This window comes from Aotus nancymaae, unplaced genomic scaffold (genome assembly GCF_030222135.1).
Source record: "Aotus nancymaae isolate 86718 unplaced genomic scaffold, 86718_ANA_hifiasm-v0.15.2.pri h1tg000007l, whole genome shotgun sequence".
Lineage (NCBI taxonomy): Eukaryota > Metazoa > Chordata > Mammalia > Primates > Aotidae > Aotus > Aotus nancymaae.
Window position 1 is genome coordinate 18,074,173 of NW_026988418.1, and position 19,702 is coordinate 18,093,874.

General features: G+C 44.3%; 1 protein-coding gene across 1 annotated transcript in view; it reads left to right on the forward strand.

Moving 5' to 3' along the window:
• The first annotated feature begins 889 nt into the window (after positions 1-889).
• MROH7 (maestro heat like repeat family member 7) overlaps positions 890-19,702 on the forward strand; it is a 57,432-nt gene continuing 38,619 nt past the window's right edge. The window contains 3 exon segments of the mRNA XM_064371164.1: positions 890-1,161; positions 3,284-4,588; positions 13,813-13,821. Coding sequence (XP_064227234.1) covers positions 3,358-4,588; positions 13,813-13,821 — 1,240 coding nt within the window. The 5' untranslated portion in view covers positions 890-1,161; positions 3,284-3,357.

Below are 19,702 nucleotides of genomic sequence, written 5' to 3' on the forward strand. Positions count from 1 at the left end.
TTCTTCCTCAGCCCAAACAAGTTAGGTCTTTGAAGATCTTACTCGCTGCCTCATAGGCTGCAACAAGCCATATTTTCCAGGTTGCAAATGCCTCCCTTTGGTAACTATGGTCTGTGTGTGTGTGCGCGCATGTGGCACGTTTACACATGGGTGGGAGAGATCATCAAGGGAAGATTCATGCTCCTCATTAAGTAAAAAGAGACAAAATTATGGACATGAAATTAAGTACAGAGCTTTGGAAAGAGACTGTGAAATCAAGGAACAATCAAAGTTTACATTCAGGGTAAAATTGCCTCTGGTGCTGATGGTAAGTGAACACTGCTTGCTTCCAAGGCCGATTCAAAGCTGTGCAGGAGCCGCTTGCTTGGATCCCGCTGGGTGCTGACTGCCTTGTTCTTCTCTGTCCACAGTGCCTGGCAGAGAGAAATAAAACAAGTAGTTACCATTTAGGCCAGGCTTCGCTGGGCCATGCGCTCCGTGCCAGGCACGGTAACTACAATCACCCCTGTGGAGGGCTTTATACGCTCCCTAACTTAGAGATGGGGAGGACAAGGCAGAGGGGAAAAGTCTCTTGCCCAAGTTCACCCAGACTAGCAAGAGGGTTGAGCTGGGCTTTAAACTCAGGATTACATGAATCCAAACCTGTGGTCTCTCCAAAGCCACGCTATAAAGACACACAGCAAAATTTGTGGAGTGAGTAAATGATTCATTGAATGAGTTAGCGCATGAATGAATAATAAATGAGGAAGTGATGAAATGAGTTAGTGAAAGAATACATCATCAAATGAAGAAGAGCTCCCCCACCCAACCATTGCCCTTCTCTTATTTCCTCGTCTCCCTCCCTCTGGCCTTCCTCTTCCCTCTCCTCTTTACTGCCTCTCGTCTTCTCCCTTCTTTCTTACCTCTCCTTCTCCCCTTCCCTTTTGTCTTTCTCCTCTCCTCCCTTCTTTCCTTGTTCCTTTCTTCTCTCCCTACTTTCCTTACCACTGTTCAGTATTTCCCCTCTTGCACACTCATTGCCACCCCGCTTTTTTTTTGAGACAGGGTGTCATTTTGTCACTCAGGCTGGAATGAATGGTGCGATCACAGCTCATTTTAGCCTCAGCCTCCTGGACTCAAGTGATCCTCCCACCTCAGCCTCCTGAGTAGCTGAGATGACAGGTGCGTGCCATCACACTCAGCTAATTTGTGTGTGTGTGTGTGTGTGTTTTTTTTTTGTAGAGACAGAGTCTCATTATATTGTCCAGGCTGGTCTGGAACTCCTGAACTCAAACAATCCTCCCACCTCGACCTTCCAAAGTCCTGGGATTGCAGGTGCGAGCCCCTGTGCCTGGCTGCACTCCCTCTTTCCTTACATTTTCTTTTCTCTTTCCCAACTCTCTCATCTCCCTGGCCCTCCTGCCACCATCACTGTGTGGTTCTGTCCTCACACCTTGCCAAAAGAAAAACAAAACAGAAACTACAAAGAAGAGAGAAAAATAATGAAATAACACAAATGTGCATTGGACATTCACTGTATGCCAGGTGCTATACTCACCATTGGAAATTGGCAGAGAACAAGGCAGATGCAGTCTCTGCATCAGTGGAGCTCGTGGGCTAGTGGAGAAGCCAGATACCGTGAGCCAGGAGACGGGAAGGAACAAGGCGCCCTGGGAACTTTCAGGTGGCCCCCGCCTGTCTAGGGGACCTGGAAGGCTCTTAGCATTTGAGCTGAAGCCTGAAAGGCTGCAGGCATTAGCTGAGGAAGGAGATGGATGCCCAGTCTGTGGAAGGCCCAGACCTAACTGGGAGAGCCTGGCTCTTTGGAGGAAGTCAAAGGATCCCAGCAAGGGTGGAATGGAAAATTAAAGGAGACATATAGAAGGGCAAAAAGGGTGAAAAGGGGACTGGGAGCAGATACAGAAGGGCCTTTCAGGTCCGCTAACAAGTGGGGGACGCTATCCTAAAGAGAACAGAAGCCGTGGAGGTGTTTCGGCAGGGGGATGGCATAGGGACGGTCTTGGCTGCCCAGAGGGCCAGTGGGGTGAGTGACCTCTCTTTGACCTTCACTTTCTCGTGTATAAAGTGGGGCAATAATATTTAACTTACTGGGTGTGTGCGTATGTGTGAGTGTGTGTAGCAGGGAGCTGGTTAACATATGTGCGGGTGCCTGGTCTGTGGACTGTGCAGTAAGTGTTGAAAAAGGCACTCTTCCCTGACTTGGTTTCCTTCTGCATCTCCTCCCAGGGGCCCGCTCCTGCTTAAAAACACCATGCATGCAGTGAGCTGTCCCTACGATTCCCACAGGCAGGGCAGCCCAGATTGAGGGTGGGGTGGTGGGAGGACTGGGGAGTTCGCCCAGCAGTTAGATGGCTGCGCTGAGGCAGGCTCTGTGTTTGACAGCTGCCCCATGGCCCCCTCCACGTAGCCTGCTTCACCCAGAACAGAAAACTGTTGAGGCTGTGGGCAGCTTTGCCAGGGTTGCTTTGAGAAACTAGTGTCACAGCTTCTGGCAGAGTAGTTCTAGCAACTTAGGGGTTTGGCTCTGGCTTGGAGCACCCCAATCTCTCAAGTCTCAGGGCTCCTTGCTGGTGCACTGGGGGTCGCCCTGTCACATGTGGCCAGTTGCAAGTGGGATAACTCATAAGGAGGCTCTTCCTTCCCTTTTTCTGCCTCAAAGTAGAAGAGATTCCTCATTTGTCTATTTGTAGACTTCCAATTGTACAACTGGCGCTGGGCTAGGAGCTGGGGTTGCCCCAGGGGCCAAGATATACACAGTTCTTGTCATTGCAAAGCTCATCTCTAGCAAGAGCCAGACAGTGGAACGAAATACGATGAGTATTTTGCTAGAAGTGGGATTAGCAAAGGGTAATGAGAATTATCCCGTAGAATTCCACAAGCCAAGGGAATTGCATTTGTTCGGGGCCATGAGCCAAGAGGGAGCAGGCTGTGGTCAAAGAACGGAACTGAGGGATTGTGGAGGCAAGTGGCGAGTGATGGACTGGAGAGGTGGGCTGGGCACAGTCACCAGGGCCTTGTAAGTCACAGCACTTACAAGTGCTTATCCTAAGATATTATTATTCTTATCTTATTATAAGAATAATAATATTCTTTTATAATAATATTAATTAATATTAATATTATTATATCAATATTAATATAATTAATTAATATTCTTTTATAATAATATTATTATTCTTATCTTATTATAAGAATAATAATGTCTTATCCTAAGAATAGTGGGAGCCCTGGAAAAACCTTAACAGGTGCGGCATGGCTGCATTGGTCTTTTCTCTCTCTCAAGACTGCTGCAGGGAGCGTGACAGTTGGCTGTTGAAGAGAAGCGGGCACTGGCTTTGAGAGACCTCCAGACTGGACATGGCCCTGAGTCCAGGGGCTAACCTGGTCTTCGATGAAGACTCAAAGATGACACCAAGTCTCGCCTCCTGTGGGCCCCCAGGATTAGGGTCTGGTACCACCCCTGGGCCCCACCCAGACACAGCTCATGTGCCTATGTTGAATCTACTCCTGAGTCCTGGCTTGCCTCTCATTCCAGATCTTAATCCAACTCTGAGTCCCGTCTCAGGGGAGACCTCAGGCCTGGTGTCTGAAAATACCCCCAGACCTGATGACAGCAGGGCCATCACTCCGGCCTCCCTCCAGATCACCAGTTCTTGTTCTGGTGAAGCCCTGGACCTGGATTCCAAGGACGCTTCAAGGCCCAACTCACAGGGGCGCCTCTGTCCTGCCTCACATTCCGTTCTGAGTCCTAGCTCTGCTGAGGCCACTGGTCTGAGCTCAGGGAACCACCCTCAGTCAGATTCTGAAGAGGCTGTCAAGTACCTCTCAAGTAAGATTTTTGAGATGGGTCAGAGTAACTCCAACCCTTCCAGGCATGAACTAAACCCATTTATAAGGCACCATTCCAGAGAGGGCCTGGGTCTGGGCCACTGCATCTCTAGGCCAAGCTCAAAAGCACTCCTTATTCCAGCCTCAAATTCTTCTCTGGACCTTGACTCCAGTCCATTGCTCGACATGGGCTCAAGAAACAACTCCAAGCTGAACCTGAACATAGCTCCAGATGCTCGTGGGGCCCTAATCCCAGACACCGACGAGACCATCACTTTGACTTCACTTAACATCTCTCGGTCTGTTTTGAAAGGAGCCTTTGGTACCACCTGGAGCACAAATTCCAAGGGAACCATGAATGCGGCTTCCGACGGCCACCCCAGATCTGATTTGAACATGACCGTCACTCAAGCCTCGTATCTGACCCTGATTCCTGGCTCCAGCGATGGTATCAGCCTGCACTCCAGTGCCCACGGGCCCAACTCCACCATCTCTCCATCCTCATGCATGACTCTAATCCTGGGCTCCAATGACACGCTGAGCCTGGGTTCCAGCCTCCTGCTCAGCGACACCTCCACCTTGACACTGAGCAGTCAGCAGGATCATGCTGAGAACAGCAGCATCCGCACTGTACCCCTGGAGGAGAATCTGGAGAGTTGGAGTGAGATGGCCAGCATTGAGGCGGGCCAGTTCCCACTGGGACTCCCCACCTCCAATCCCACGGGCAAGGACGCCGTGACCTTGCAAGGCATCTCTGAGGGTAAGGCCAGGGCCACAGCCCTAGAGAGAGCACTGTCCTGGAAGAATTCTGTCTTCAAACTCGTAGGGTAGGGAGAAGAGAAGGAAGGAAGGAAGGAAGGAAGGAAGGAAGGAAGGAAGGAAGGAAGGAAGGAAGGGGACAGTAGGCAGTTGATAATATATGATCTATTAATTCTGTACTAGACATCTAATAATCAGCCTCTGCTAGCAGTGTGACTTGGGACAAGCTACTTAATCTCTCTGAGCTTCAACTTCCTTGACTATAGTATCACTATATGATAATACTCGTATTCTGTCCAAATTATAAGTCTATTGTATCAAACTATCCCTTCCATTTAAAATGTACATCTCTTTCTTCCTTGATAGATGTCAGACCTGGCTTCTCAGGTCTGCAGGTCTGCCGTGGAGCAGGCAGGCTCTAGGCTCAGCTCACCTCTACTGAGACTTTGCCATCCCCAACTGAGTAGGGCCTTGGGGTCCTATCTGGAACCTGTGACTCCCTCCTGATATGCAGGATTTCTGTTAATGAATCCCCTGTCAGTTTCTGATGCTGTAAATATCTTCTTCTAATCAATTTTTATTTTTCATGCACCAATACTATATTAAGATTTTTAAAAAAGGACCATGGTTTTGTAAACAGATGTTCATATCTGGTGAGAGTCCCTCCCCTTCAACCTTTTTTTTTGAGAGGGAACCTCATTCTGTTGCCCAGGCTGGAGCACAATGGCATGATCTTGACTCACGGCAACCTCCGCCTCCTGGGTTCAAGTGATTCTCCTGCCTCAGCCTCTCGAGTAGAGGGGATTGCAGGCACCCACCACCATGCCCAGCTAATTTTTGTATTTTTAGTAGAGACAGGGTTTCACCATGTTGGTCAGGCTGGTCTCAAACTCCTGACCTCAGGTGATCCATCTACCTTAGTCTCCCAAAGTGCTAGGATTACAGGAGTGAGCCACCATGCCCGACCAAGGATCCTTCTTTAAAATTCTCCTGAAAATCAACTTAGCTATTAATAGATGATATTTTATTTTATTTTATTTTATTTTAAAGAGAAAGAGAGAGAGAGAATAGGAAGGAGGAAAAGGGAAGAGAAAGAGAGAGAGAGAGAATGGGGAGGAGGGAGAAGGAAAAGAAAGAGGGAGAGAGAATGGGAGTATTGCTTTCTTGCCCAGGCTAGAATGCAATTTAGTAATGGGTATTGAAAACCTCTTTTATACTGATAATTATACTTAATGATGTAGTCAGGAAGGAATAAGGGAAGAAGATAACAAACAAACAGCCAACCAATATTTAATTTAAACCTATGAAATGCTATGCGATTACTGAGGAGTGATTTACTTCCAATTATATAGTCACCTTTGGAATAGGTGTGAGGTGGTAATGTATGTTTTGTGTATTTGAAGTGGAGCGTTCTATAAATGTTTATTAAGTTTACTTGTTCCGGGTCTGAGTTCAAGTTCTGAATATCCTTGTTAATTTTCTATCTTGTTGATCTATAGAATCGTTAGCTCTTCTTGTTGCATTGATCCTTTTGCCATTATGTAATGTCATTCCTCGCCTCTTTTGATCCTTGTTGCTTTAAAGTCTACTTTATCAGAGGCGAGAATTGCATCTCCTGCTTTTTGTTTATTAGTTTATTTTTACTGTCTGTTTGACTGGTAAATCTTCCTCCTTCTTTCTGAGTCTTTGTGTATTGTTGCATGTAAGATGGGCCCGGATGCAGCATACCGATGGGTTTTGGCTTTTTATCCAATTAAAATATATGTAAGTTTAATACCGGCGTTTGATGCTAGCTGGCTGTTTTGCCCATTAGTTGATGTAAATTTTTTATTGTGTTAAAGTTCTTTGCTTTTTGATATATTTTTGGAAAGGCTGATATTGGTTGTTCCTTTATATGTATAGTGCTTCTTTCAGAAGCTCTTGTAAAGCAGGCCTGGTGGTGGTGAAGTCTCTAAGTACTTGTTTGTTCGCAAAAGATTTAATTTTTCCTTCGCTCATAAAGCTTAGTTTGGCTGGATAGGAAATTCTGGGTTGAAAATTCTTTTCTTTAAGGATGTTAAATATTGGTCCCCACTCTTTTCTGGCTTGTAGGGTTTCTGCTGAGAGATCTGCTGTAAGTCTGATAGGTTTCCCTTTATGGGTAACCTGACCTTTCTCTCTGGCTGCCCTTAGTATTTTCTCCTTCATTTCAACCCTAATAAATCTGGCGATTATGTGCCTTGGGGTTGGTCTTCTTGAAGAATATCTTTGTGGTGTTCTCTGTATTACCTGGAGTTGAATATTACCCTGCCTTGCCAGGTTGGGAAAATTTTCCTGAATGATATCCTGAAGAGTATTTTCCAACTTGGATTCATTCTCTTCATCACATTCAGGTACACCTATCAAACGTAAATTAGCTCTTTTCACATAGTCCCATATTTCCTGGAGACTTTGCTCATTCCTTTTCATCCTTTTTTCTGCATTCTTGTCTTCTCGTTTCATTTCACTGAGCTGGTCCTCGACTTCTGATATCCTTCCTTCTGCTTGATCAATTCGACTGTTTAAACTTGTGCATGCTTCGCGAAGTTCTCGTGTTGTGTTTTTCAGCTCCATCAATTCACTTATATTCTTCTCTAAATTGTCCATTCTCGTTAACATTTCGTCAAACCTTTTTTCAAGGTTCTTAGTTTCTTTGCATTGGGTTAGAATAAGTTCTTTTAATTCACAGAAGTTTCTTATCACCCACGTTTTGAAACCTGCTTCTGTTATTGGAACACACGTGTAATCTATTAAGCCTTGTTCCGTTACTGATGAGGAATTGCAATCCCCTGTAGAGGGAGAGGCATTCTGATTTTGAGTATTCTCTACCTTTTTACGCTGGTTTCTTCCCTTCATTATATATTTGTCCGTCTGTCGTCTTTATAATTACCAACTTTCTAACTGGGTCTCTGACGTCCAACTTGTTGATTCCCTGCGCCGAAATCTGAGCAATCCACTGAGCCGGCCAAAACAGCGGTGTTAAGATTGATGGTGCTTTTCTGCCTGGGAATCTCCGGACTCTGCACCAAGAACTGGCGTGCTAAGGCACCAGCAAAACCGCCACACCGGCCACAAGAGTCGCCCTGGCAACCCGTGGAGCTCCTCCACTGGGAATCTCCTGGTCCGTGAGCAACTAATATTCGTCTGAAAGTGTGGCGTCCTCTCGTTCTTTGTGCTTTCACTGGGAGGTACGTGCCTGAGCTGCTAATCATCAGCCATCTTGGATCTCTCTCCTTATTTTATTTTTGAGACAGAGTCTCACTCTGTTGCCTACACTGGAGTTGAGTGATGCAATCATAGCTCCCTGCAACCTTGAACTCCTGGACTCAAGAGACCCTCCTGCCTCAGCCTCCTGAGCAGCTGGGACTGCAGGTGCACACCACCATATCTGAGTAATTTATTTTTTATTTTTTGTAGAGACGGGGCCTCGCTGTGTTGCCCAGGCTGGTCTTGAACTGCTGGCCTCAAGCCATCCTCCCACCTGGTCCTCCCAGAGCGCTGGGATTACAGGTTTTTTCCACCTTGCCTAGCCTCTATACATTTTAGAATCCATTCCTAGGGTTTCTTAGGGATTTTTTCAGGGCTTCAAAAAAACCTTGCTGGCATTTTTAAAAGAATGTTATCAGTTTATTCACCTATTCACATTTCCCTTTACATAGGATATGTGCTTTACTAGGATTTAAAAAATTCTTCATAGAAGTCTGGTGCACCCTTGGATGGGTTAACCCTAGATACTTTATGGTATTTTCTTTTTCTTTTTTTGAAACAAGAGTCTTGCTCTGTCCCCTAGGCTGGAGTGAAATGGCATGATCTCTGCTCACCGCAACCTTTGCCTCTTGGGTTCAAGCAATTCTCCTGCCTCAGCCTCCCAAGTAATTGGGATTACAGGCACATGCCACCACACCCGGCTAATTTTTTGTATTTTTAGCAGAGACAGGGTTTCACCATGTTGGCCAAGCTGGTCTTGAACACCTGACCTTGTGATCCTCCAGCCTTGGCCTCCCAAAGTGCTAGGATTACAGGCATGAGCCACCACGCCCAGCCTATAGTATCTTGTTTTCTAATAAAATTCCTACTTGGTATTGATGATGCTGATGATCTAGAGAAACTTAGTTTTTGCAAGTTTTTCTTAAAAAAAAAAACAACTTTGTGGAGATATAACTGTAAATACAATTTGCTCTCTCAAAGTATGTAATTTAATGGCTTTTTATATACATGGAATTGTGCAACTATCGCTACAATCAATTTTAGAACATTTTTGTCATCCCTAAAAGAAGCCCTGCACCCCTTAGACATCGCCCTCAATCTATGCCCGCTCTCAGCCCAGCCCTGGGCAATCACTACTTTTTGTCTCTATAGTTCAGCTATTTTGGACATGTTATAGAAATAGAATCATGTAATATGTTGTCCTTTGTGACTGGCTTCTTTCACTTCGCAGAATGGATTCAAGGTTCATTCTCTGTAGCATGTATCAGTACTTCATTCCTTGTTATGGCTAAATAATATTCCTCATAAGGACACACCACATTTTGTCATTTGATTGCCATGTGGATTGTTTCTATCTTTTGGCTATTTTATTTTTATTTTGTATTTTTATTTATTTATTTTTTTGAGACAGGGCCTTGCTCTGTTACCCAGGCTGTAGCACAGTGGCATGATCTCTGCTCACTGCAACCTCCACCTCCCAGGCTCAAGAAATCTTCCCGCCACAGCCTTCCAAGTGGTTAGGACCACCGGCATACACCACCACACTTGGCTAATTTTTGCATATTTTGTAGAGACTGGTCTCACTATGTTGTCCGGGCTGGTCTTGAACTCCTGGGCTCAAGCAATCCTCCCTCCTCAGTCTCCAAAGTGCTGGTATTACAGGCATGAGCCCCCATGCCTAACCAATTTACTAATATTTTTTCTTCTATTCTGTTGGCTGCCTTTTTATTTTCTTGATGGTGTTCTTTGAAACACAAAAGTTTTTAATTTTGACATTGTCCAATTTGTGTAATTTTTCTTTTATTGTTTCTGCTTTTGGTGTCATATTTAAAGAAACCATTGCCTAGTCTAAGGTCATGAAGATTTATGCCCACGTTTTCGTCTAAGAGTTTAATAATTTTAGCTCTTACCTTTAGGTCTTTGGTACAATTTGTGTTAATTTTTTGTATATGATGTGAGGTGGGAGTTCAGCTTCATTATTTTGCATGTGGATGTTCAGTTATTATTGTCATATGATTCACAAGCCATATAATTCACCCATTTAAAATGTGTTAGCCAGCACGGTGACTCATACCTGTAATCACAGCACAATGGGAGGCTGAGGAGGGTGGATCACTTCAGATCAGGGGTTCAAAATCAGCCTGGTCAACATGGTGAAAACCTGTCTCTACTAAAAATACAAAAAATCAGCTGAGGCCAGGTGCAGTGGCTCACGCCTGTAATCCCAACACTTTGTGAGGCCAAGGTGCGTAGATCACGAGGTCAGAAGTTTGAGACCAGTCTGATCAATATGGTGAAACCCCTTCTCTACTAAATATACAAAAATCATCCAGGTGTGGTGGTGTGCATCTGTAATCCCAGCTGCTCGGGAGGCTAAGGCAAAAGAATTGCTTGAACTTGGGAGGTGGAGGTTGCAATGAGCTGCGATCATGCCACTGCACTCCAGTCTGGGTGACAGAGTAAGACTGTCTAAAAAAAAAAAAATTAGTCAGGTGCAGCAGCAAATGCCTGTAATCCCAACTATTTGGGAATCAGTTGAACCTGGAAGGCAGAGGTTGCAGTGAGCCGAGATCGTGCCACTGCACTTCAGCCTGGGTGACAAAGCGAGACTCTGTCTCAAAATAAAATAAAATAAAATAAAATAAAATAAAATAAAATAAAATAAAATAAAATAAAATAAAATAAAATAAAATAAAATGTGTCATTTGCTGAGTGCAGTGGTTCACACCTATAATCCCAGCACTTTGGGAGGCTGAGGCAGGAGGATCACTTGAGCCCAGGAATTCAAGACCAGCCTGGGCAACATAGGGAGACCCTGTGTCTACAAAAAATAAAAATAAATTAGCCAGACATAGTGGTGTGTGCCCGTGGTCCCAGCTATTCAGGAGACTGAGATGGGAGGATCGCTTGAGCCCAGGTAGTGGAGGCTGCAGTGAGTTGTGATCGTACCACTGCATTTCAGGTTGGGTGACAGAGTGAGACTTTGTCTTTTCCAAAAATAAAAAAGCGTGATTAGATGGTTTGGGGTATATTCCATTTTTGAGCGCCTGTGTTTTTGGTGTCACATCCAAGAAATTGTTGCCAAATCCAGTGTCATAAAGATTTTTTTCTGTGTTTCATAGTTTTAGTTCTTAAGTGAAATTCTTTGAGTTAAATTTTGTATATATATAAGGTAAGAGCCCAAACTTAATTTGTTTTATTTTTTGAGATGGAGTTTTGCTCTGTCACCCAGCTGGAGTGCAATGATGTGGTCTCAGCTCACTACAACCTCCACCTCCCAGGTTCAAGCAATTCTCCTGCCTCAGCCTCCTAAGCAGCTGGGACTACAGGTGCCTGCCACCATATCCAGCTAATTTTTGTATTTTTAGTAGAGATGGGGTTTCACGATGTTGGCCAGGCTGGTCTTGAACTCCTGACCTCATGATCCGCCTACCTTGGCCTCGGCCTCCCAAAGTGCTGGGATTACAGGTGTGAGCCACCACACCTGACCAATTTATTCTTTTATTTTTCTTTCCTTTTTTTTTTTTCTTGAGGCAGAGTCTCTCCGTCACTCAGGCTGGAGTGCAACAGCACCATCTCAGCTCACTGCAACCTCCACCTCACTCAAGCCATTCTCCTGCCTCAGCCTCCCAAGTAGCTGGGACTACAGGCATGCATCACCATACTTAGCTAATTTTTGTATTTTTAGTAAAGGCAGGGTTTCACCATGTGGGCCGAACTCCTGACCTCAAGTGATCCACCTACCTCGGCCCCCTAGAGTGCTGGGATTGCAGGCATGAGCCACCAAGTTCCGCCCAGTGTATTTTTTTTTTAAACTGAAAAGTTGTTTTTTTTTTTTTTCCCCCAGCTGAGCATGGTGGCTCGTGCCTGTAATCCCAGCACTTTGGGAGGCAGAAGCAGGTGGATTGCCTGAGGTCAGGAGTTCTTTCCAGACAAGCCTGGCTAACATGGTGAAACCCCGTCTCTACTAAAAATACAAAAATCTGCCAGATGTGGTGGCACAGTCCTGTAATCCCAGCTACTCGGGAGGCTGAGGCAGGAGAATCACTTGAACCCTGGAGATGGAGGTTGTGGTGAGCCGAGATTGCGCCACTGCATTCCAGCCTGGGCAACAGAGCTAGATTCCGTCTAAAAAAAAAAAAAAAGACTTTTATCAGGCTGAGTGTGGTGGCTCACACCTGTAATCCCAGCACTCTGGGAAGCCAGGCCAACATGGTGAAACCCTGTCTCTACTAACAATACAAAAATAAGCTGGGCATGGTGGCACACACCTGTAGTCCCAGCTACTTGGGAGTGAACAGAAAAAAAGTTGTTTTTTTTTTCAATTTTTAAATTGTGGTAAAATACACATAACAAAATTTACCATCTAGGCCAGCACAAAGACTCACGCCTATAATACTAGTGCTTTGAGAAGCTGAGGCAGGAAGGTCACTTGAAGCCAGCAGTTTGAGACCAGCCTAAGCAACATAGCGAGACTCTGCCTGTCTAATCAACAACAACAACAAATTCCTTACCATCTTTTTTTTTTTTGAGACATGGTCTCACTCTGTTGCCCAGGCTGGAATACAGGGGCATGATCTTGCCTTACTGCAACCTCCACCTCCAGGGCTCAAATAGTCCTCCTGCCTCAGCCTCTCAAGTAGCTGGGACTACAAGCATGTGCCACCACACCACGCAAGCATGAAAATACATATTTAAAACAATGTATTTTCAAATTTTTAAATATTTTTGATAGAGACAGGGCTTCACCGTGTTACCCAGGCAGGTCTTGAACTTCTGGGCTCAAGTGATCTGCCCGACTTGGCCTCCCACAGTGCTAGGGTTATAGGCACAAGCCACCACACCCAGCCAAACCTTACCATCTTAAACATTTTAAAATTATTACTGTTATTATTTTTTAGAGTTAGAATCTTACTCTGCCACCCAGCCTGGAGTGCAGTGGAGCAATGATAGCTCACTGCAGTCTCGAACTCCTGGGATCAAGTGATTCTTTCACCTCAGCCCCCAGAGTAGCTAGGACTGTAGTCACACACCACCACATCTAGCTAATTTTAATTTTTTTGTAGAGACAAGATCTTGCAATGTTGCCCAGGCTGGTTTTGAACCCCTGGCTCAAGTGATCCTCTTGTCTTGGGTTGGAAAAGTGCTGGGATTTCAGGAACGATCCACCACACCTGGCCCTATCTTAACCTTTTTTTTTTTTTTTTTTGATAGAGTCTCACTCTGTTGCCCAGGTTGGAGTGCAATGGTGCCATCCTGGCTCACTGCAACCACTGCCTCCTAGGTTCAAGCAATTATCTTGCCTTAGCCTCCCAAGTAGCTAGGATTACAGGTGTGTGCTTACCACACCAGCTTATTTCTGTAGTTTTAGTAGAGATGGGGTTTCACCTTGTTGGCCAGGCTGGTCTTGAACTCCTGACCTCAGGTGATCCACCTGCCATAGTCCCCCAGAGTGTTGGGATTACAGGCATGAGCCACCGTGACTGGCCAGCCATTTTTAAATGTACAGTTTAATACGGTGGTATTAAATATATTCATAATGTTGTGCAACTATTAGCACCATTCCGTTTCCATACAGTTTTTATCTTATGAACCTCAAACTCCATATGCATTAAACAGTCACTTCCTATTTTCCAGTCCCCCAACCCCTAGCCACCACCATTCTACTGTCTCTTCACTACTCTAGGTACCTCATGTACCAACTTCATTCTTTTGCATGTGGATATCCAGTTTTTCTTGCTCTATTTATTGAAAAAACTATCCTTTCCCCAGTGAATGTTCTTAGCATCTTTGTCAAAAATAAACTGACCATGAATGTGTTTATTTCTAGATACTCAATTCTGTTCCATTGGTCTATTTATCTGTCCTTATGCCAGTACCATGCTGTTTTGATTACTATAGCTTTGTGATATGTTTTGAAATCAGGAATTATGAGTCCTCCAGCTTTGTTCTTTCAAGATTGTTTTGGCTATCAGGGCCAATCTTTGCTTTTTTTAATAGGAGCATTTTGTCCATTTGCATGTTTAAAACAATATATTTTCTTTTTTTTTTTTTTTTTTTTTTTTTGAGACAGAGTTTCTCTCTTGTTACCCAGGCTGGAGTGCAATGGCGCAATCTCAGCTCACCGCAACCTCCGCCTCCTGGGTTCAGGCAATTCTCCTGCCTCAGCCTCCTGAGTAACTGGGATTACAGGCACGCGCCACCATGCCCAGCTAATTTTTTGTATTTATAGTAGAGACGGGGTTTCACCACGTTGACCAGGATGGTCTCGATCTCTTGACCTCGTGATCCACCCGTCTCGGCCTCCCAAAGTGCTGGGATTACAGGTTTGAGCCACCGCGCCCGGCTAAAACAATATATTTTCAAATTACAGTAGCCTCTTAAAATCTTTTTTGGGATATAACATGGATCAGCAAAATATGTAAAGTGTGCTAGTCATCTCAAGTGTACACTTAATGAAAATGTATGGAAGTATACACTGTGGTAGCTACGATTCAGATAATGATATAGATCTTTCCAGAAGCCCAGAGGCTTTCCTTATGTCCCTTTCCAATCAGTATCCTTTCTCCTGGGGCAAGATTTCTCAACTTTGGCACTATTGACATTTTGTGTTGGGAAATTCTTTGTCTTGTGTGTGTGTGTGTGTGTGTGTGTGTGTGTGTGATGTTGGTGGCAAGGATGGGGGTGCTGTTCTATGTATTACGAGATGCATCCATCCCTGGACTCTACCCAGCAGATGCTAGTAGAAACCTCCCGTTGCCACCCTTAAGTTGTAAAAACCAAAACTGTTTCCAAACATTGCTGAAAGTTCCACAGTGGGGGGTGTGGTGGGGGGACAACTGCTCTTGGTTGATAATCACTGCCCTGGAGGTGACAATTCCAATTTGCACCACCATAGACTAGTTTTGCCTATTCTTAAACTTATTGTGAATAGAATAATATTGTATTTACTATTTTTTTTTTTTTTTGAGATGGAGTTTTGCTCTTGTTGCCCAGGCTGGAGTGCAATGGCAGAATCTAGGCTCACTGCAATCTCCAGCTCCCTGGTTCAAGCGATTCTTCTGCTTCAGCCTCATGAGTAGCTGGGGATTACAGGCATGTGCCACCACACCTAGCTAATTTTTTCTATTTTTATTTTTATTTTGAGGTGGAGTCTCACTCTGTTGCCCAGGCTGGAGTGCAGTGGTGCAATCTCAGCTCACTGCAACCTCCACCTCCTGGGTTCAAGTGATTCTCCCACCTCAGCCTCCTGAGCAGCTGGGATTACATGTGTGTGCCACCATGCCTGGCTAATTTTTGTAGTTTTTTAAGTAGAGACGAGATTTCACCATGTTGGCCAGGCCGGTCTTGAACTCCTGACCTCAGGTGATCCACGCACCTTGGCCTCCCAAAGGGCTGGGATTACAGGTGTGTGCCACCTAGCCCGATCGTGTTTACTGTTTTAACTCTGGCTTTATTAGCACAACCTTATGTCTGTCGAATTCATCCATATTGTTGTGTATTTCAATAGTAGATTGTTTTTTGGTGTTCTCTAGTATTCCATTGTATGGATATACCACAGTTTGTTTATTCATTCTGCTGCTGATGGACATTAGAATTGTTCCTATTTTTTGGATGTTATTAATAAAGTAGCTGTGAATGTTATTGCCCATGACTTTGGTGCACAGGTACACTTATTTATCACAGAGTAGAATTTCTGGGTCAAGTGCAGGCATATTTATAACTTTAAGAGATACTGCCAGATGGGCGCGGTGGCTCAGGCACTTTGGGAGGCTGAGGCAGATGGATCACCTGTGGTTGGGAGTTCGAGACCAACCTGACCAACATGGAGAAACCCTGTCTCTACTAAAAATACAAAATTAGCCAGGTGTGGTGGTGCATGCCTGTAATCTTAGCTACTTGGGAGGCTGAGGCAGGAGAATCACTTGAACCCGGGGGGCAGAGGATGCAATGAGCTGAGATTGTGCCATTGCACTCCAGCCTGGACAATAAGAGCCAGACTCCATCTCAAAAAAACAGAGATACTGCCAAACAGTTTTTCAAAGTGGTAATCTTAGTCCGTTGGTGCTGCCATAACAAAATGCCTGAGACTGAGTAATTTATAAACAACAGGAATTTATTTTCTCACACTTCTAGAGACTAGAAGTCCAAGATCAAGGCACCAGCGTTTGGTGTCTGGTGAGGGCCTGCTTGCTGTATCCCCACGTGGTGGAAGGTGGAAGGACCAAAAGGGGCTGAACTCTATATGAAGCTTCCTTTATAAAGGCCTTAATCCCATTCTTGAGGGGGGAGCCCTCATAATTTGACCACCTCCTAAAGTCTCTACTATTGCATTGGAGATTAAGTTTCAACATGAATTTTGGAGGGGACACAAATATTCAAACCACAGCAATGACTGAATTCATTTATGCTTCCACAAACAATGTGAATTTCAGTTGTTCCACATTCTGACCAACGTTTGGTATTGTCAATTTAAAAAATTGTAGTCATTCTAGGGGGTGTCTGTCTAGTGATAGTTAATTATGGTTTTAATTTGCATATCTTGATAACTACTGATGTTAAGCATCTTTTTACATGATCATTGGCAGTTTGTATATCCTCTTTTGTGAAGTACCAGTTCAAACATTTTGCTGATTTTTTTTTTTTAATTTCAGAAGGGAACAGCATATACATTTTACTCATTTTAAAAAATTGGGTTGTTTCTTTTTCTTATCGGCTTGTAGGAGTTCTTTACATAATCCAGATATGAGTTCTTTGTTAGATATATAAATTTTGACTATTGTCTCCAAGTCTGTGACTTGATGAGGTCTTTTATTTATTTTTAATTTTTTAACTTAAATAATTAAAAATTTTTAAAAGAAGTGAGGTCTCTGTTGCGCAGGCTGGAGTGCAGTGGCAGAATTATAGCTCACTGCAGACTCAAGCTCCTGGGCTCAGGTGATCCTCCTGCCTCAACCTCCCCAGTAGCTAGGACCACAGGTGTGTGCCACCACACCCAAAGTGCTGGGATTACAGGTGTGAGCCACCATGCCTGGCCTAATAAAGTCTTTTGATAAACAGCAGTTTTTAATTTTAAAGAACCCAATTAATCAAATTGTGTTTAGATGTTGCTTTTTGTCATCTGCTTAAATATTTTCACACCCAATCGTTGTGAAAACAGTTACTTACGTTTTCTCCTAGAAGCTTTATTGTTTCACCTTTCACATTAAGTTTATGATGCATTTTGCATTAATTTTGGAAAACAGTGTGAGGAAGAGGCTTAAGGTTCATATATTTCCCCATATGGGAGCCCCATTGCTCCAGGCTATTGATAAAAAAGACCCGGCTTTCCCCACTAAACTACAGTGCCACCTTTGATGTCAGTCAAGTGCCTACATATGCGTAGGTGCATTTCTGGACCCTTTCAGTTCCTTTGACTATTTGTCTATCCTTAACCATCACCTTAATTACTGGGCTTTAGAGTAACTCTTGATATCTAGTAGTGTAAGTCCTCCAACTTTGTTCTACCACAAGATTGTCTATTCTAGGTGCTTTGTTTTTCTATATAGATCCCAGAAATAGCTTGTCAATTTCCACAAAATGAAATAAAATAAGATGAAAACTGGCTGCCATTTCCATTGGGATTTCATTGAATCTACAGATCAATTTAGGTAACTTTGTTCACTTTTATTAACTGTGTAGAACAATACTGGTCATGTACTGTAATCCCAGCACTTCGGGAGGCCGAGGTGGGCAGATCACTTGAAGGCAGCAGTTCAAGACCAGCCTGGACAATGTGATGAAACTCTGTCTCTACTAAAAATGCAAAAATTAGGTGGGTGTGGTGGCACACACCTGTAAACCCAGCTTCTTGGCAGGCTGAGGTGGGAGAATTGCTTGAACCTGGGAGGTGGAGGTTGAAGTGAGCCGAAATCGGCGCCACTGCACTCTGGCCTTGGTGACAGAGCGAGACTCCATTTCAAAGGAAAAAAAAAAAAGAAAAAGAAAAAAGAAAAGCTGACAACATATTATAATTTTTTGACCTGAATCATTTCAGAATAAGTTGCCAAATGATGCCTCATCACCCCCGAATTTCAGAGTGTATTTCTTACAAAAAAGGATGAAATATAACTATCACAATCACAATCAGGTAATGAATATTGATGCACAGCTACCATATAATCCTTGGGCTTTATTGAGAAGTCACCAGTCTTCCCAGTAATGTTCTCTACAGCAAGGGGATCCAGTTCAGAATCACTCATCGTTCTTTTTTTTCTAGTTTGATCTGTCTCCTGCAGTCCTCAGCCTTTCTTTGACTTTCCTGTCCTTGCTACATCTGAGGATGACAGGCGAGCTATTTTTGTAGGATGTGCCTCAGTTTCGATTTGTCTGACGCTTGCTCGTGATTAGATTCAGGCCATGCCTTTTTGGCAGGAATAGCACAGAAGCGATGCGGGGTTTTTCTCATTGCATCCTGTTTGGCGCCTCATAATTTTGATTTGTTCGTTACTGATGCTGTTCACTTTCACTGCTTGAGTAGGATGGTTGCTGCCAAGGTTTTCCAATGTGAACTCAATACTTACCCCTGTGTAGTGATATCATGTGGTCAAGTACTTTGAAACTATGTGACTATTCCATTCCTCATCAAACTTTCTATTTATTTATTCATTGATTTGTATTAGTATGGACTCGAGGGTTCTTAGTTTATTCAATGGGCTTTAATCTGTTTCTTTCATAATTTATTGTGATACTCAAATGTTCCTCAATTTGACCAGTGGAATCCCCTTTAAGCAAACTTTTGTAGCTGGGCACTGTGACTCACACCTGTAATCCCAGCACTTTGGGAGCCCAAGGCAGAGGATTACTTGAGCCCAGGAGTTTAAAACCAGCCTGGGCAACACGGCAAGACCCCCAAGCTCTTTTTTTTTTTTTTTTTTTTTTGAGGCAGAGTATCCCTCTGTTGCCCAGGTTGGAGTACAGTGGTGCAATCTTGGCTCACTGAAACCTCTACCTCCTGGGTTCAAGCAATTCTCCTGCCTCAGCTTCCCTAGTACCTGGAATTACAGGCATGTGCCACCATGCCCAGCTAATTTTTGTATTTTTAGTAGGGATGGGGTTTTACCATGTTGGGCAGGCTGGTCTCAAACTCCTGACCTCAGATGATCCACCCGCCTCAGCCTCCCAAAGTGCTGGAATTGCAGGTGTGAGCTACCACGCCCGCCCCTGCAAAGCTCTTAAAAAAAAAAAAGCACACTTCTTTGTCCCTTTGACATTTGACATGTCAAATGTCATCATTCAGATGTCTCAGGTTCATCCTGGACTTTCCCTGCTCAAGTCCTGGAATCACCATTTCTCCAAGAAGCCTTGTTCCTTTTAGTAGAGAATGGTATTCAGAAGCTAAGATCTTGGTGTTGGCTGTGTTCACTACAATTGGGGTATCTCTGCTTCTCCATCCTCCAGCCTCCTCTGGTGGTCGAGAATCTCAAGTTCCAGGTGCTCATAGGCCCCAGTGACCTTGACCTCAGAGGGACAAAGATCCTCTCTCCTTCGGCGTTCCCTCAACCCCCTTAAATAAAGGACTCTGGCAAGGCATGGTGGCTCACGCCTGTGCACTTTGGGAGGCCGAGGTGGGTGGATCACGAGGTCAAGAGATCGAAACCATCCTGGCCAACATGGTGAAACCCCGTCTCTACTAAAAATACAAAAAAATTAACTGGGCATGGTGGCGCACGCCTGTAGTCCCAGCTACTGGGGAGGCTGAGGTAGGAGAATTGCTTGAACCCGGGAGGCGGAGGTTGCAGTGAGCCTAGGTCGTGCCACTGCACTCCAGCCTGGCACCTGGTGACGGAGTGAGACTCTGTCTCAAAAAAAAAAAAATTAGCCAGGTGCAGTGGCATGTGTCTGCTCTCCC